Genomic DNA, 17356 nt, shown 5'->3' with positions numbered 1-17356 from the left:
ACGAATTGCCATTAAACATCGCTGCACCAGCCAGCCTCCGGCCTCTGTCTGCGGGGGACGGGGCGGGGCAGGGCGGGACCTCAGCCGGCGGGAAGTGCCCACGCGTGACGGGCCTCGGATCCGCGCCCGGGTCGGGCGGGCGCGTGGTTTTCCGCCTCCGACGTGTTTCCGGCCTTAAAGGCATTTCACCGTTCCCTTTAAGACGCACCGCCCCCTTTCAGTCACTCCCAAGATGGCGGACCTACTGGGCTCCATCCTGAGCTCCATGGAGAAGCCACCCAGCCTCGGTGACCAGGAGACTCGGCGCAAGGCCCGAGGTGAGGATCCCAAATTCACACTGCCTTTCTTCGCCCGGTTCTCAGGACCGCACTCTTCCCTCTTTGGACGATGCTGCCTCCTCCTCCTTGAAAAACCCATCACAAGCCCCTTCGGAGACCCTCACAGTCCCTAAAAGGGCTGCCGACCCGCCCGCTTTTCTTAGCAGACGATGATTGGCTACCTGAAGCCTAACTCCAGCCCCCGCCTCTTCTCCCTACCCTGGCCTTCCGCAGTCCTTGTTTCCAATTAGCCGGTCGGCCCGCCTGTCCGCTACTGGCCTGCTCTGATTGGTAGGATGCCCTCATCGACGCATCCAGGCCCCGCCCGCGTCTATCTTTATTCCGATTGGATGTCCAACACGCCCATCCATAACCTCCTCACTTCTATTGGCTAGCTATACTTAAAGGTCTACCTCCTCAGGCTTGTTCGACCTTCCTCCGACCCACCCCACCCTCAGCACCTCCCATTGGCTACTGGGTCCTCTCGGTGTCCCTATGCCCCTCCTGCTTGATTTAACCCGGTCTCTTCTGCCTTCCTCCGACAACGTTTTTCCCTTCTGTAGCCTTAAATTCCCGAGCTGCCCGGGCGGATCGTGATGTTGATTGGAGGGATGAGGATGCCTGCCGGGTCCGATTGGCCATAGTCTCCCCGCCTGCTTCCCTACGGGCGGGCTGGAGCCCAGCGGCCAGCGTAGGGTGCGGTCCGGCGGGGCGGTCGGGGGCTCCCTGGAGTGGCTCGCGCTGCGGACTGTGGATGAGCCTGGCAGAACAAGTGCCTTGGAGGGGACCCCAGTTCCCAACCCTGCAGGCTTTGACCATGGACGAGCTCCCTAACTGCCCGAGGCGGGCCAGGTCAGGCAGGATGCCTTCAAAGTGCTCAAGGGCTGCTGACTGTCCAAACATCGTCCCTTATTTACAGAATTTCCAGGGGCCAGGGGTACCCCTCAAGGAGCCCACAGTCCGGGGCACGGAAGTTTGATAACCAACATGATTAAAGCTCTGAAAGAAAAATAATTACGAGGGCAGCTCCTTGGAGGTCCTAACCTAGTCTGCAGTGAGCCAAGACCTAAAAAATAGATAATTCAGCAAATGAAAGAGGGAAGTGAAGTATTACAGGCAGAGGAGACATCCATTTGAAAATTCTGAGGAAAGAAGGAGCTTAATGCGAATGAGGAATTGGAATTATTTAATGCTCAATGACTGTTTAGGTGGGGGATCACCAGCAGCAGTTGAAAAACTAGGAAGCTGAAGTTCAGAGTTTAGTCACTTGCCTGAGGTCATATAGTTAGTAAATGGCAGAATTTCAAACCCAGGTGTGACTATTAAGCCTATGTTCTTTTTTTTTTTTTTTTAGCATTTTTTTTTATTTCGGCATATTATGGGGGTACATATTTTAAGGTTTCAATAAATGCCCATTCCCTCCCTCCCCCCACAAGTCTGAGTCTCCATCATGACCATCCCCCAGATGGTGCACATCTCACTCATTATGTATGTATATACCCGCCCCTCTCCCCCCCCCCCTTTTTTTTTTTTTTGAGACAAAGTCTCACTCTGTTGCCCAGGCTAGAGTGCCGTGGTGTCAGCCTAACTCACAGTAACCTCAAACTCCTGGGCTCAAGCAATCCTTCTGCCTCAGCCTCCCAAATAGCTGGGACTACAGGCATGAACCACCATGCCCGGCTAATTTTTTCTGTATGTTTTTAGTTGCCCAATTAATTTCTTTCTATTTTTAGTAGAGACGGGGTCTTGCTCTTGCTCAGGCTGGTCTCGAACTCCTGACCTTGAGCAATTCGCCCGCCTCAGCCTCCCATAGTGCTAGGATTACAGGCATGAGCCACCGCTTCCGGCCAAGCCTACATTCTTCTTTTGTTTCTGTTCAAGCCTGTGTTCTTAACCATAATCTTATGCTACCACTCCAGATGCAAAGAAGACTCAAAAACCAGTTAGAGAACAGTCAGTGGCCAATATGGGATTCGCTGATGTTCAGTGAGGGCAGAGAAATAGGAGCTCCTAGGCTGTTAGGAGCCCCAGAGGATAACTGAACAGGAAATGAACAGGGTCCTTGCCTTCCAGGAGCTTATAGTCTACTAGGGGAGACAAATAAAAAATTACACATTATGTTAGTTCTCAGTCCACACTGTAGTGGATGTCAGACCCAAATGCACTTGGAGCCCAAAGGAAGACATGAATAACTCTGACTCATGACAAATCTGAACATTATCAAGAGGAACAAAAGCATTCCAAACAGAAGGAACATGTGCAAAGGCATTAAGAGATTTAAAAAATGGGAAGAAGTTCAGTACAGCTGGAAGGAAAGAGGCCCATTGAAGAAATGGGCCTCAAGCATCTAAAGGATTTGAAATGCTAGAAGAGAGGAGAGGGGGTATCTCAGGCCGAACAGGAGTAGGAAGAGGCATGTGCCCAAATCTCAAGAAGCAGTAAAATGACATCATGAGAGAAGACAGGCAAGAAATGCACCCAGCCCAGGTTAGAAATGCACCCCCATTCTACCGAGGCAGAGGAGATCTGTTGCAGAGGCAGGATCTGAGGAAGAGGGAAGTTAAGGAAGACCCAAGGGTGGAGGATTCCTTTGCAGCTAACCTTGGACACCTACACTCCCAAAGGAGAAGGGTGTCAGATTAGTCATTACAGCTTCATCCTGTCCGTAGAAGTGGGAAGTGAGGGGTGTTACAAAATATAGGAAGTTAAATAATTTCCCTTTTCCTATGTAGACAATGAGATGATAAACTCTTGAAAGCCAGGGGCTTAGTCTCTTCTCCTTACCTCCCCAGATGCCTTATAGTTCTTCGCATGTGGTGAGCATTAAATAAGTGTTCATTGGTTTCCCTAGCAGAGTTGGGAAAGAGGGTTAAGCATGATTCTGATCTTTGTCACTCCCACTAAACTCTGAATTCTTTTTTTTTTCCTCCCCCCCCCCCCAAACTTTGAATTCTTAAAGAGCTACACCATGTCTTAATCATCTTAGTACCCTAGCGTCTAGCAGTCTAGCACCGGGCCAGTACACTAGTCCCTCCTTATCCAAGGTTTTGCTTTCCAAGGTTTTAGTTACCTGTATTCTGACAATATTACATTCAATAAAATATTTTGAGAGAGAGTCTATATTCACATAACTTTTATTACGATATACTGTTATCATTGTTCTATTTTATTATTGTTGTTAATCTCTTATTGTGCCTAATTTATAAATTCAACTTTATCATGGGTGTGTCTGTATAGGAAAAAACATACATAGATTACTATCTGAGGTTTTAGGCATCTGTTCAGTCTTAGAACGTGTGCCCTGAAGATAAGGGGAACCACTGTACATAATAAATGTTGATAAATAGTTGGTAAGTAAACAGTAATCCTACCTTCCCAGCCTGACACCTCCCAGTGGACACCAGACTTCACTTGAAGCCTTACAAACCCTCCCCACCCATGCTTCCAGTCCTGGCCTCATGCTGCCATTTCTCACCCCCAGAGCAGGCTGCCCGCCTGAAGAAACTACAAGAGCAAGAGAAACAACAGAAAGTGGAGTTTCGTAAAAGGGTGAGAACAACTGGAGAGATCGAAGGCAGCCTCAGGAAGGACTTCCAATAAGTTAGAATTGGAAGGTTGAGGACTCAATTTCACTGAAAATGTCTTGAAAGAGGTGAAGCCTGAAAGCCAGTGGCCTGGAGGCTGGAGAGGGCGTTAGGGAGATGTAGAAGGGTCATTGGGCCACCTGGGGAGAGGGACATTTGGTGGAGCCATCGTCTTATATTACCTCCTTTTTCCCTCTTCCAAGATGGAGAAGGAAGTGTCAGATTTCATCCAAGACAGTGGGCAGATCAAGAAAAAGTTTCAGCCAATGAACAAGATAGAGAGGAGCATACTGTGAGTGTCTCTGGGCTGAGGGAGGCAGGAAATGGGTGGCTAGGTGGGCATGAAGGGGGCCCTGGAGAGGTGGATGCTATACTCCCTCATGGCTCAACTTAGAGTACTCTTTCCCCTCTACTTTGCCTTCCCAGACACGACGTGGTGGAAGTGGCTGGCCTGACATCCTTCTCCTTTGGGGAAGATGATGAGTGTCGCTATGTCATGATCTTCAAAAAGGTGAAAGGCCCGAGTTCCTCATTGTCTCCTCTCCCCTTCTCAGCCTGTTCCCACACCCCCTGGCAGGGAGAGGAATGAGATTAACCATTTATATGGACCCTGACCCCATCATTCCCTTTTTTTTCCAGGAGTTTGCACCCTCAGATGAAGAGCTGGACTCCTACCGTCGTGGAGAGGAATGGGACCCCCAGAAAGCTGAGGAGAAACGGAAGCTGAAGGTGAGCTATGTTTGGTAGCCCCTGAAGCCCACCACCTGGGAGGGGTTGGGGTCTGGCCCCTGAGCACCAGTGCCCCACCTCCACCCCCCTAGGAGCTGGCCCAGCGGCAGGAGGAGGAGGCAGCCCAACAGGGACCTGTGGTAGTGAGCCCTGCCAGCGACTACAAGGACAAGTACAGCCACCTTATTGGCAAGGGAGCAGCCAAGGATGCAGCCCACATGCTGCAGGCCAACAAGACCTACGGCTGTGGTGAGGCCATGGTGTGGGCTTCGGGGTGGCTGGGAAGAAGAGGATAGGGTAGGGGGGAGGGAAGTGGAGGCCGAGGCACAGGGCTCCTGGGCCCTCCCCACCCTCCCCTCTGCCCCTAGTGCCTGTGGCCAACAAGAGGGACACACGCTCCATTGAAGAGGCCATGAATGAGATCCGAGCCAAGAAGCGTCTGCGGCAGAGCGGGGAAGAGTTGCCACCTACCTCCTAGGCACCCCACCTAGCTCCCTTTGACCCCTGGGGCAGGGAGGGACAAGGCTGCTGCTATTAGAACCCATCCTGGAGCCCCACCTCTGAACCACCTCTGACCAGCTGTCACTCAGGCTGGGGGGAAGCAGGTGTTTGTCACTGTTGGAGCTTGGATATGTATGTGCTGTGTGTGTGTGTCGTGTGAAAGAGAGTGTGAATGCACAGGTGGGTATTTAATCTGTATTATCCTCCATTCTCCTTGGAATTTTCTTCCCCATGGGGCTGGAGTTATTTTACATTCAATAAACACTGTTTGACCCAATGTCCTGATTTTTTATACACAGAAAGGTAGGTCCTGGAGCCACTGGCAGAGAAGAAATGGAGTGATTTTAGGTCGAACAGTAAAATTTCTGTTTGTGTAGGTCAAAGACAGCCAATTATTGGCACTATCATAGGGATTTATAAGATGCAGTATGTTAAGAGGGCAATCACTGAAGCCAAGCGGCCAGTTGCTAACTCTGTTACCTTGGGTAAGGTATTGAACCTTCTTTGCCTCAGTTTCTTCATCTGTAATCTGTATAATAATGGTAACTATCTGATAGGACTGTTTCAAAGATTGCACAGGTTAATATATGTCAAATATTTAGAACAGTTCCAGATCCTCATAAGCTTCCTAGAAGTGGTAACTGCTGTCATTAACGCTGTCACCCTCAGCCTGGCGTGGTGGCTCATGCCTGTAATCGTAGCACTGTGGGAGGCAGAGACAGGAGGATCACTTGAGCTCAGGAGTTCAAGACCAACTGAACAATAGCGAGACCCCGTCTCTACTAAAAATGGAAAAAATTAGTCTGGTGTGGTGGCACATGCCTGTGGCCCCAGCTGCTCAAGAGGCTGAGGCAGGAGGATTGCTTGAGCCCAGGAGTTTGAGGTTGCTGTGAGCTAGGCTGACGTCATAGCACTCACCCAGGCAACAGAGTGAGACTCTGTCTCAAAAAAAGACAAAACAAAACACTCTGACCCTGACAAAGCACTCACTGGGACTGCAGCCTTCACTCCACGGTGCGCTCTGCAGACCACTCCAACCCTGCAGCAGGCCCACTCCAGCTTACCCCCTATGGGAGTGGCAGGCCCCCAGGCCCCACACCCTGCTCCCCTCCTCCTGGAGCCGGTTCTTGTTCCATCAGCACCTCTTCAGCTTCATTTCACATATGGCATTTGCTTCCCCCATCCTCCTTCTAAAACGTGAAGTCTGTTCTAGATCCACCCAGCGCCCTCTCTGACAGAGTCCCTCACCTCTTCTTTGGCCCAGCAGAATACATGTCTGTTTGCCTCCCCTTCTTGCCCCCATCTCTCCACCCCCTGCCTTTCCCAGCCCAGAGACCAACATACCCTCCCTCCCTCCCACAAAGGAGCACGCCACTGTCTTGGTTGGCACCAGTGTTTATTTCAGGAAGAAAGGCTAGAAGGCCTCATCTGTCCAGTGGGGCCGGGGGGGCCTCCAGCTTCTCACTTGGCCTTTGGGTTACGGAACTTGCGTCCAGCAAAGATAGCCTTGTCCCCAAGAGCCTCCTCAATCCTGGAATGCAAACAAAGTCAGAGTTGCTGCCTTCCCACCCAGCAGCCCCCTGCTCTCCCTGGCCCAGGCCCTCTGTACCCTCTGTACCTCATGAGTTGGTTGTATTTGGCCAGACGCTCCGAGCGGCAGGGGGCGCCAGTCTTGATCTGAGGAGGGAAGAGGGATTTGAATGAGGCTGGAGAGGAGGGGTTGGGCCTGGCCCCAAGGGAGCAGCCTATGGTGGCATTCAACTTGGGCGGGAGGCCAGGGACCCCAAGAAAATTTGGCCAGACACTCAGTAGAGGGAAGCCACAAGTACCTGTCCTGTGCACAGCCCCACCACAAGGTCGGCGATGAATGTGTCCTCAGTTTCCCCGGAGCGGTGGCTCACCATCACCCCCCAGCCGTTAGACTGAGCCAGTTTGCAGCTGGATAGAGAGGACATTTCATGAGGCCTTACGGAACTTCCTCAGTGGCAAAGCCAGGAGCTGGGTGAAGCTTTTCCCTTCTGTTTTGGGTAGTGGGCACTTGGCAGGGGAGGCAGTGACTAGGTTCTTTGGGAAGGAGAGAAGAGATTTCTGATCTTGAATTTGGGCTCCTGAGATGGTGGTGGGAAGAATGGCAGCATCTAGGGGAAAGGGATGGCATGGGCTGGGCGTAGGGCCATGGCAGGGCCACAGTGGCAAGCTCTTGGGGTCAGGCCGAGGGTTAATCACAGCCTGGGAGGCTGGGAAGGTGTGGGTGGGTCAGGTGCCAGGGGAAAGGTAGACTTGGAGTTAGTTGGCAAGACTGTAGCTGGACTGGGCAGAGCAAGGGCAGAGGGAGGCATGGTGAGCACCAGGGTCAGGAGGCACTCACGCCTGGATGGATTCAGTCACCGAGCCGATCTGGTTGACCTTCAGCAGCAGGCAGTTGCAGGCCTTCTTCTCAACGGCCTGGGCAATCCTCTTCGGGTTGGTGACTGTGAGGTCATCCCCCACGATCTGGATGTCCACCCCCGAGAGGAACGAGGTCCAAGTGGCCCAGTCATCCTGGTCAAAGGGGTCCTCGATGGAGACCACTGGTGGGGTTGGGAGCAGAGATGGGGCGAGAGGTCAGAAGGAGCCTCAAGCAGGGGTGACAGGTCTGAAGAGCTGGGATGGGGATTACGATGGGGATAACACTGAAATCACATTAGGCAGTTGCAGGGGAGTCAGGCAGGAACACCGGGACACCTGGGAGCCTCACCAGGATAGTTTTTGATGAAGCTCTTGTACAGCTCCCCCAGCTTCTCCCCAGTGATGTGCCGTGCGGGATCATCAGGTGACTTGAAGTCAAGATCGTACTTCCCGTTGCGAAAGAACTCAGAGGCTGCCACATCCATCCCGATCACCACCTTGTCTGGGTAACCTGCCGCCTGGATGGCTGTCTTCAGCAGCTCCAGGGCTGGAAGAGGAGCAAGACAGGACCTGATACTCCAGTGCCCCCTGTCTACAGCCCCCCTTCCTGTGGGGGAACCTAAGGGGTCTGCCCCTCAGGGTGCTCAGCACTGACCCTCATTGTTCTCCAGGATGTTGGGTGCAAAGCCGCCCTCATCACCCACGTTGGTGGCATCCTTCCCATACTTGGACTTGATGACCCCCTTGAGGTGGTGGTAGACCTCGGCTCCAATGCGCATGGCCTCCTTGAAGGAGCTGGCTCCCACGGGCAGAATCATGAACTCCTGCATGGCCAGCTTGTTTCCAGCATGGGAACCCCCATTGATCACATTGAAAGCCTGCAAAGGGAGAAGGAGCTCAGACCTGGGCTGGGGCATGAGGGGTGGAGGTGGAATCCTGGCTTCCCTACTTACTAGCTGAGTGGTCTAGGGTGAGTACTTTTGCTCCTCAGAGCCTCTTTCCACATTTCTATAGAATGGGGACAGCAAACTTGGAAGGAGGCAACATCTACTTCCTTGCAGGATCTTTTGCTAAAAATTCTAGAAAGTGGATGTAAAGTTCTTAGCATGTGCCTGGTATATAAGAGCTAACACTTTTACAACACTTACTACACGGCAGGCACTGTACTAAGTGCTTGGCATACATACATTAGCTCATTTAATTCTCAAAACACTTTTATTAACTAGGTACTATTATTACTCCCTCCCTATTTTACAGATGAGGAAATGGAGGCATAGAGAGGTTAAATAACTTGCCTAAAATCACCACAACTAGTGAACAGGCAGAGCCAGGATTTGAACCCAACAGTCTGTCTCTATTGAGTCCACGCTCTTATACAATCTTCCTAATAAGTAACAAAAAATGGTAACATTATTATTGAGATTAAATTCAAAGGGTTTCCATTAAGAGGGCATTAGTTTAATAAAGACTCAAGAAGATACAAAGAAATGCTGACATCCTTGCCGTGAAGAAGAAGTTCTCAGTTTGATTTGGGGGGTGGGGTGCAGGGGCGGAATGAGGTTGGAGTTATTGAGCCTGGGATCGGAATGTGAAGGAACCGGGTCGCATGGCAGGGGAAGTCAGCAGAGAGAGGCTTAAGGGAAGGTTTGGATTGTGGGAAAGAGGGAGGGGCTGGACCACAGTAGGAGAGATTGGATTTCAGGAAACTGCCTCTTTGGAGCTGGGTCTGGAAGGTGGATTTTCCAAGGGGCTTCTTAAGCACCCCTCTCTGGGTGGCGGAGCTTGGTCAAGGTGAGATCTGGCTGGGGCATCTGCACTCACAGGCACTGGGAGTATGAGGTCAGGGTTCCCTGCGAGATCTGCGATGTGTCGGTAGAGTGGGACCCCCTTCTCAGCTGCTCCTGCCTTACACACGGCCAAGGACACGCCCAGGATGGCATTGGCCCCAAACTTGGCTGGAAGGAGGCAAGCAAGAAGAAAGGGTGAGAGCTTCTCCCGCAGGGTTTGGAGTGATCTCTTTGAACATCCCCTGTGGTCGCCCCAGAAAGAATCCAGAGCTGCTAACCACTGGGCGTTAAGATTTTGTTAGCAGATCTCTACCCTGCCGCCTGGGAGCCCCCACCCCGGGGAAATGTGTGAGCTGTATCCAGAGCCAGGCCCAGGCCTGGCAGACGGCAGACAGAGGAAATGCCTGTGGAATGAATAAAATCCAGCTACCAAGTGCCCCAAAATGTGGGACACAGAAATAACCCCGGCCACCCACCAGCCCCTGTGGTCTTCTCTCCCCACCCCTCCCACACCGCATCGCTTCTCCTCCTCTAGCCCCTCACTCACACTTATTCTCGGTTCCATCCAGCCCAATCATAAATTTGTCAACTTTTTCTTGATCCACAACGCTTAGTTTCTGGAAGGGCAGGTTTGGGGAGGGAAGAGCACAGGTCAGATTTCTCAGAAGTCAGGGCATGTGCAGCAGGAAGGGTAAGTGCAAATATGTGGGGGAGGGGGGCTGCCTGGGGCATGGGGAGGAGGTGTGGGGAGCAGGCTCCCCACTTGCCTTTTCCAGCAGAGCGGGGCCTAGAGTCTTGTTGATGTGTTCCACAGCCTTCAGGACTCCTAGAGAGGCCAGAGGGAGGGGGTTGGGATCTCCGAATCAATCAGGCCTCTTCCTATGGACCCCAGCTCCTCAAGAAGCTTTGGGTTCCAGTCCTCCACCCTTCCTGTGCCCATGTCCTAAAACCACCCACACAGGCTCCTTCTCCATTGGTCTCTCCTCACCTTTCCCCAGGTAGCGGGATTTGTCTCCATCTCTTAGTTCCAGAGCTTCATAGATGCCTGTGGAAGCCCCACTGGGCACAGCTGCTCGAAATCGGCCTGGGGCAGGAGGAATGGGAAGATCATGGAGAGTCACCCTCCAGCCCCCAAATGGCTGAGGTACCCTCCCTGAGCCCAGGGACAGAAGATAGAGCACAGAGAGACTCCTGCTTTTCCCAGCTCCCAGCTCTGGAGCTAGGTTGGCCTGGGAAGAAGTCTGAGGAAGGGGACCCCAGAGAAAGGAGAGGATGTGGCACAGAGTTGGGTGGAGGACACATGGGGTTGGGGTCTTCTGAGGCAAACGAATTCAATGGGCCTGTGTTACCCTTATCTGTGTACAGATCCACCTCCACGGTGGGGTTGCCCCTGGAGTCCAGGATTTCCCGGGCAAAGATTTTCTGCATGGCCATGGCTGCAGGACAAGAGGTGTGAGTGAGTGTGGACAGTTGATCCCTTAAGGAACCAGAAATCCCTTGCCCTTTAAGAGTCTTCCCCACTCCAAGAAGGCAGGTGCTAGAGCTAAAAATACCCCACAAAAAGGTCACAGACCAAAGAGGCAGGCACAGCCCCCTCCCCCATGCAGAACAGCTCCTATTCCACCCTCCCATCTTAAGAATCCAGCGGCCTCTCCTTTATAACTCCCTGAGCCCCCACCTCCCCAAAGCTGCACTTGTGCCTTCTCCTTCCACCTTTCTGGTCACGCAGTCTATTCTCCATGGCCTCCTGGTCCTCAAACCCTTTTGGGTTCTCATTTTTCTGCTCCCAAATCCTTGTGGGTCCCCAATTCCCTACCTGCCCTTCCATATCCATCCCTGCTGCCTCTCCTCACAGCCTCCTTTCCCGAGATCCTTGGGTGCTCCCACAGCGTGCCCCATCCTGCTTGCTCCACCCAGCCAGTCTTCTTCAAGCACCCCCAGTCCCAGGAGGAAAAAAGCTAAAATCTCCCCCCACCCTTCTTCAAGCCAGCACCATGCACACCTTTTGCCCCCTCCACCCGCTGGGGCTGGAAGATTCACCAGACCTGGGATGTCTTCGGTGGGGGCTTGGATGGAGCTCCGAGTCTAGGTGGCAGCTGGGACAGTGTCAGCTCACCCTGTCTCAGCCTGGGCATTTATCTGCTAGCCACCCTGTCCCCAGTGAGCCCCGCCTCTCTCTCTCCATCCAACCCCCTCTACACTGGGCTGGCAGCCAAGAGCCCACTACAGCCTAAAAGCAGAAGCCTTTGGCCCCCTCACCAAAGGTCGATGAACCCCCCACACTTTCTCTGTCCTCCAATAAAGGTCTCCACTTTTAATTCTACCCTTTGAGAGGGGCAGGAAGGAGCTTCAGATGGGGGGGGCTGTCCCCCCTCCCCTTTTGCAAAGGTTGAAGAGGAAGGAGTGCCCTTTAGGAAAGGCCAGGGGTAACCTGAGCCCTGCAGGGCTGGGGAGGGGGCCTGGAAGAGGGGCTGCAGGATTGACATCCACACAGGCTCAGCTCACCCGGCGGGCCTCTGCCCTCAGTGTGGGGCGGGGCGGGGAATCTGGAAAGCTCTGAGGTCTAAACCTGAAGCCCCCACGCAAACAGCGAGAGGGTCTCACCTCTCAGGATCCTCATAATGGCCATTCCCGGGGCCACCCCATCCAGCCCTCTCCCGGCCAGCGCGGGGGGTGAGTGAGGGCACTGGGAGACGAATTTAGACCGGCCCTCTGAGCTGGCGCGGCGCCCGACTGATAACCGCTGGGACAGCACTTGTCGCCCAGCGGGGAGACAGTCGGTCAGGAGCCCTGTTCCCCACAGCCTGTGGGCGCTTCGGGGCGCGGCCCCAGCCCATCAATGAATGGCGTTGAATCAGGATTGGAAAAAAAAAATGAATGGACGGAAGGAGGGATGGCTCTTTGTGAGCGTCCGAGCGCCAGGGGCCTGCGGGGCGGTCGGCCCGCTTGTGGCGCCGCAGGGAACTGGGTCTCTACACTCGGCAGCTCTCTGCCTTGGCGGGTTTGGGGGCAGTGCGAAGTCTGCCCCGAGTCCTGCCGCAGCCCCGGCGGGCTGACCCGAGGCAGGGGGTCACGGGGCGCCTCGGCTTCTCGCCCGGGACTCGGAGGCCCCTCGCGCCGGCGCCGGAGCGGCCCGCGCTGGGTGACTCACCCCGGTGGCCCTGTCCCCAGCTCTCCTCCCCGCCCCGCCTGCCCTGCGCAGTGTCTCCCAGCCCCCACCCCAGGAGCACTACCGGGTCCCCACCCCCGTCTTCCAGCGTGCCCTTCCCCCTTATCGCTGGCCGCTCCCTCCCGGGATTTTTCCACCCTGGGGTGGGGGTGCGGCAGGCCAGAGGTCAGGAGACGGCGCGCGGGGAGCGCCGCCACGTGCCAGAGAGAGGCCCCGCCCGAGCCCGCCAGTGACTCAGACGCGCGGCTGTCGAGGAACACGGGCTCGGGGGGCGTCGGGGGCCCCGGGTTTCGGAGTGGACGCCAGGTATGCACGCCTTGCTCCGGAGGATGAGACAGAACGAAGCCCCTTCCCGCCCGGGAGGCGCTGCCTGACCCCGGCGCCCCCACGCGGGAGGGACCGGAAGCAGCCAAGCCCCTCAGAGCATAGGAGTCTGCAGGGGGCTGGTCTCCTAAGCCCACCTGCCACACCCCTTCCCGATGGGCGCCCAGCGAACTAACCGCACTCAAGTACTTAGCACAGATTTTACTGGAAAATAAGAAAAAAACCAACGAGCTCAAAGTAGAAGGGATTTTCCCCTTTTGATAAGTTGTCAATCTTGGAACTTTAGTACTTTTCCGCCTTGAAAAATGGCCCCGCCCGTCTCGTCCCGCGCCCGCTCTCAGTGACCTCTGCAGAGACGGGCCAAGGGGCACAGCCGGTGACCCAAACTGCTGGCCTGGGACGGGTGGGGCTGGGACGTGGAATGAGGCCGTGGGCTGGAGAAGATCCAGAGTAGGCATAATCTCCTGGAGTGGGGATGGGCCCGAATGAACCCAACCTGTGCGACCCCGGCCAGACGCTGTGGACAGCAGAGCTCCGGTGGGTTCTTTCAGCTCTGAGAATGACTCGGGTATTTTGTCAAATTCCCCTTTGCTTTCTTGAATAAGTAAAGTTAAGGATGGAGAGGCGGCAGCACGCACGCCTTCGCCCCCGCCCCTTCCGTCAGGCAGGAGACACGTCCTAGGGCTCGCCTTCCTTCCCAGGGCGGTCTGAGTCGGTCGAGCCCGACGCGCGCCCGTGCAGCCTGCGCCGGCCCCAAACGCCCCACGCGCTCTCCCTCCCGGCCCGGGCGCAGGCGCGGGCGCACGCGCCGCCGCCGCCCGCCGGTCCTTCCCTCCAGCGGAGGTGGGGGGAAGGAGGAGTCGTTCTGTTTAACCCTGGGTTCCCCGAACTCTTTAATTTGCTAAATTTGCAGCTTGCTAATTCTTCCTCCTTTTTCTTTCCTTCCTTCCTCTGGCTCACTACCTTCCCCTGTACCAAAGTCGGGTTTATGTTCACTGAGAACTGGAGCAGGCCCTAACCTTAGCCTCTCTTCCGCCACCCCCCATCCTTTTACATTGCTTTCCATCGAACTCTGCAAATTTTTCTATAGGGGGAGGGATTTTTAAAATTGCATTTGCAAAGTTCGGTGTCTGGGCAGGCGAGGGGGTAGGGAGGGAATGGGGAGCAGGCCCCGCCCCTACCGCCCTTTGCAAATAAAAATCGGGGGGGAGGAGCAGGAAGTGGCGGTGCGAGGGTTGCTGCACAGCTAGCAGAGCCGCGGTCCGGACGGCAGCGCGTGCCCCGAGCTCTCCGCCTCCCCCCGCCCGCCAGCCCGAGGCAGCCCGAGCCCAGCCCGTGGGCCCAGCAGCAGCGCCGAGAGCAGCCCCAGTAGCAGCGCCATGGCCGGGTGGAACGCCTACATCGACAACCTCATGGCGGACGGGAACTGTCAGGACGCGGCCATCGTGGGCTACAAGGACTCGCCCTCCGTCTGGGCCGCCGTCCCCGGGAAAACCTTCGTCAACATCACGGTACTGCGAGGCCTGGCGGTCCGGGGCACTGGTCAGGCTTGGACCCTTTGGGAGGGACTTGGGTGTGGGCGGGCGCGGTCTAGGGAGGGCAGCGAAAGGCCCTGATCAGGTCCTTGCCCTGGAAGCGGCGTGAATGGCGGCTGCACGTGAGCGGGTCCGTTCATTGCCCCTCAAGTCCTACGCCCCAGGCGGCGGCGCCCATCCCGCCCGCCGCCCCGCTTCCCGCGACGGGGCGTTACATCCGGGGCACAGGGCGGGGAGGGGCGCGCCGCCCGGTGCGGCGGCCCACTTCCGCCTCCTCCAGGGCGGGGCGGGTACGCGCTGCAAATTTTAACTGGGGATTGTGCTCGAGCCAGGTCTTGGGGACCCTCGGACCCCCTGTTCCCCTTCCGGCCGCCAGCTTGCGCCCCCTCCATCATTGTTCCCCCTTATGCGCGAGGGAGCCCCAGGCGCGTGGCCTTGGTCTCATGCCCGTCTTCTGTGGGCTCCCTGCCCCTCCCAGCTCCGTTAGAGAGGGCGAGGCCGCCACACATCCCCCTAACTCGGCACGTTGGACTCAACATTCCTATGAGGCCAATCCCGGAAGTCCCCTCGCCCTCCCTTCCCGCCATCTGGCGGGGCCTGGAGCAGGGGAACTTTGTGAGAAGTTCTAAGATAGTGTAAGTGAAGGAATAAGGGATGACTACTGCTGTCCCCACCACCACCTCCCCTGTCCACACTGCCCGGAAGTGGGGAGGGGGAGCGGAAGTTCAAAAGGGGGGAAAGGGGGTTTCCGGGCGGGAGGGGACCGGATGTGGGGGCTTGGGGTGTAAGGGGGGGAAGAAAGGTTCCCTGAGGTATCTAGACCCAAGAGCTGGCTTGCAGGTTCTAGCCCCTGTTCCCCTTCAAAAGTTTTCCAACTTTCCCAGAAAGCCCCCAGGGGTCTGCTTCCTCATCTTTGGGCATAGATACCTGGACCTAAACTCGAGGTTACTTGGAGACCCAGGCGTCCGGGCCCCTAACAACTCCTGCAGAACCTTTGACCAAATAAGGGCAAAGTTGCTTCTCCTGCTTTGCCCGCCCCCTCCCTTCCCCTGTCCGCTTCTGCTTTTCCTGAAGGAGAGTTCTGAGACTCCCCACTCCTTACTGACTTTTGGCCCCCTTTATTTCCTGGGTTGACTTTCCCTGTTATACCCCGAGATCTCTACTTCTTCAGAGGAGTATGTCATCCTTTCCACCGTGGTCCCATTTTCTAGGTTTGGGGATCATTATCTTCTTCTGGACTAACTTCACAAAGTCCTAAGTGTCTCAAGTTTCATTGATGTATACAGGCATATGGCATACATCTCTCCCTGCTGGGTGCTCTATTTCCTGGAGAAGTGGAAGGCAGGTGGGTCCTTAGAGAACAAGGTGGGACTGTTGGTGTACTGACTCACTTGCTGGGTGCCTGGTTCCTCTTTCAGCCAGCTGAGGTTGGTGTCCTGGTTGGCAAAGACCGGTCAAGTTTTTTTGTGAATGGGCTGACACTTGGGGGCCAGAAATGTTCTGTGATCCGGGACTCACTGCTGCAGGATGGGGAATTTACTATGGATCTTCGTACCAAGAGCACCGGTGGAGCTCCCACCTTCAACATCACTGTCACCATGACTGCCAAGAGTGAGTTTCTGAGTCTTATCTTTTCTGTGGCTCTGAGATCCCTACTCTTTCCGTTATTTGGGTTCTTTTTGTGTGTGTTCCCCAATGTGAAGAATCAGACCAGCATTCTACACCCAGCCTGCTGTGTGCTGGGACCTTGGGTAGTCCCTCCAGTTGTCTTAGTTCCTCATGTTGTAATATAAAGTATTGAACTGCATTACCTCTTGAGTTCCTTCCTGCCTTGAGCCTTTGCAGATTAGAAACTTGTTTTCTTGGAGTAGGTATTGTTAAGGTTTTAAGTCAGCATTTAGCTCTCTTCTTTTGAGGTCTTTTGTTAAAACTTGGAGGTGGCAGGCTTATCCACAGCCATTTCTAGCCTGAACACACATGAGTCAGCAGTCTATGAGCCTTTGACCCCTAAATTTTAGTCTGTTCCTCTCCAGCCTTTAAGCTTGATTTTCCCCTTTTGAAAAGCCCTATTGTTTCAGGGTGACTGACAGCCTGCCTGTGTGTGGGGGGTTGGGAGGCATGAGGTTGGGTTACAGCCCCCAGGGCTGGACAGCTGCTGAACAGCTGGCAGGGGGTGAAATTGTGACACCTGGGTCCTAGCCTCCTTTCTCTTTCTCCAGCGCTAGTCCTGTTGATGGGCAAAGAAGGTGTCCACGGCGGTTTGATCAACAAGAAATGTTATGAAATGGCCTCCCACCTGCGGCGTTCCCAGTACTGACCTCATCTGTTCCTCTCCCCCACCACTCCCCACAGCTTTTGCACCCCTCTCCTTCCCATACACACATACACCATTTTTATTTTTTGGGCCATTACCCCATACCCCTTATTGCTGCCAAAACCACATGGGCTGGGGGCCGGGGCTGGATGGACAGACACCTCCCCCTACCCATACCCCTCCTGTGTGTGGTTGGAAAACTTTTTTGTTTTTTGGGGGTTTTTTTCTGAATAAAAAAGATTCTACTAACAAGGTGCAGTGTGATTTGAGCTTGGGTGTCAGACTGGGGGACAGGCACTGTGACTTGACTCCTTTATCCTGGCTTGGGGTTGGGAGCAGGAGGGCTGAGGCGCACTACAAAGTACAGGAATTTTGAGCTGTTTGCCTCCATGTCCAAGACTAAGCACCTGCTTCAGACCCATGTGGCCAGTTAGCCCAGCCTCTCCATAGTGGTGTTTGCAGGCTTAGGTCCTCAAGTGTACTAGTCAAATTTGAGTAATGGAATAGAGCCATCCAGACCAGAGAATGGGTCCAGGCCTGCGGGCAAGGCAGGGCCAGTTGAGTCATCCTCTGTGGGTGGGGCTCCCCCTCTCTGAGTCACAGCAAACGACTGCTGGGGCTGTCCCCATAACTACAGGTTAGTCTCCCCTGCCCCTTTATGGCAAAATAGGGGTGATTCCCCCAAAACTAAGTTTACCTGTGTGAGAA

The 17356-nt window shown here is 54.8% G+C and overlaps 3 protein-coding genes across 5 annotated transcripts; 2 read left to right on the top strand and 1 right to left on the bottom strand.

Moving 5' to 3' along the window:
- Nucleotides 1-137: 137 nt before the first annotated feature.
- Nucleotides 138-5408, top strand: SPAG7 (sperm associated antigen 7). Its single transcript, XM_012779392.2, has 7 exons — nucleotides 138-317; nucleotides 3799-3866; nucleotides 4105-4193; nucleotides 4328-4412; nucleotides 4541-4630; nucleotides 4723-4879; nucleotides 4999-5408. The coding sequence occupies exons 1-7, from the start codon at nucleotides 233-235 to the stop codon at nucleotides 5106-5108; spliced, it is 684 nt and encodes a 227-aa protein (XP_012634846.1). The 5' UTR covers nucleotides 138-232; the 3' UTR covers nucleotides 5109-5408.
- Nucleotides 5409-6510: 1102 nt separating this feature from the next.
- ENO3 (enolase 3) lies at nucleotides 6511-11508 on the bottom strand. Of its 2 annotated transcripts, none has more exons than XM_012779417.3 (12): nucleotides 11352-11508; nucleotides 10656-10742; nucleotides 10295-10390; nucleotides 10074-10132; nucleotides 9854-9923; nucleotides 9341-9474; nucleotides 8175-8397; nucleotides 7869-8066; nucleotides 7500-7701; nucleotides 6961-7069; nucleotides 6750-6808; nucleotides 6511-6662 (listed from the first exon to the last, which is right to left on the bottom strand). In XM_012779417.3, the coding sequence occupies exons 2-12, from the start codon at nucleotides 10738-10740 to the stop codon at nucleotides 6593-6595; spliced, it is 1305 nt and encodes a 434-aa protein (XP_012634871.1). In that variant the 5' UTR covers nucleotides 10741-10742; nucleotides 11352-11508; the 3' UTR covers nucleotides 6511-6592. The 2 variants fall into 2 exon arrangements, with proteins under 2 accessions (XP_012634871.1, XP_012634872.1); XM_012779418.3 differs by having other exon boundaries at nucleotides 11309-11459.
- A 2482-nt stretch (nucleotides 11509-13990) lies between these two features.
- PFN1 (profilin 1) lies at nucleotides 13991-16900 on the top strand. Of its 2 annotated transcripts, XM_012779425.2 has the most exons (3): nucleotides 14001-14310; nucleotides 15753-15945; nucleotides 16554-16900. In XM_012779425.2, the coding sequence occupies exons 1-3, from the start codon at nucleotides 14179-14181 to the stop codon at nucleotides 16649-16651; spliced, it is 423 nt and encodes a 140-aa protein (XP_012634879.1). In that variant the 5' UTR covers nucleotides 14001-14178; the 3' UTR covers nucleotides 16652-16900. The 2 variants fall into 2 exon arrangements, with proteins under 2 accessions (XP_075850317.1, XP_012634879.1); XM_075994202.1 differs by lacking the exon at nucleotides 16554-16900 and having other exon boundaries at nucleotides 13991-14310; nucleotides 15753-16142.
- Nucleotides 16901-17356: the final 456 nt, after the last annotated feature.

Source organism: Microcebus murinus, chromosome 18 (genome assembly GCF_040939455.1).
Source record: "Microcebus murinus isolate Inina chromosome 18, M.murinus_Inina_mat1.0, whole genome shotgun sequence".
In the NCBI taxonomy this organism is placed as follows: domain Eukaryota; kingdom Metazoa; phylum Chordata; class Mammalia; order Primates; family Cheirogaleidae; genus Microcebus; species Microcebus murinus.
This window is presented reverse-complemented; position numbering and strand designations above follow the sequence as displayed.

Excerpts from the sequence above, each read along its gene's own strand:
- ENO3 (XM_012779417.3), bottom strand. The coding sequence starts at position 10,740 with ATGGCCATGCAGAAAATCTTTGCCCGGGAAATCCTGGACTCCAGGGGC. Across the intron at positions 9,924-10,073 it reads GCCCCGCTCTGCTGGAAAAG|AAACTAAGCGTTGTGGATCA; the intron begins GCAAGTGGGGAG and ends CTGCCCTTCCAG. Across the intron at positions 7,070-7,499 it reads GTGACTGAATCCATCCAGGC|CTGCAAACTGGCTCAGTCTA; the intron begins GTGAGTGCCTCC and ends CTCTCTATCCAG.
- SPAG7 (XM_012779392.2), top strand. The coding sequence starts at position 233 with ATGGCGGACCTACTGGGCTCCATCCTGAGCTCCATGGAGAAGCCACCC. Across the intron at positions 4,194-4,327 it reads AAGATAGAGAGGAGCATACT|ACACGACGTGGTGGAAGTGG; the intron begins GTGAGTGTCTCT and ends TTGCCTTCCCAG. Across the intron at positions 4,413-4,540 it reads ATGTCATGATCTTCAAAAAG|GAGTTTGCACCCTCAGATGA; the intron begins GTGAAAGGCCCG and ends TTTTTTTTCCAG.
- PFN1 (XM_075994202.1), top strand. The coding sequence starts at position 14,179 with ATGGCCGGGTGGAACGCCTACATCGACAACCTCATGGCGGACGGGAAC. Across the intron at positions 14,311-15,752 it reads AAACCTTCGTCAACATCACG|CCAGCTGAGGTTGGTGTCCT; the intron begins GTACTGCGAGGC and ends TTCCTCTTTCAG.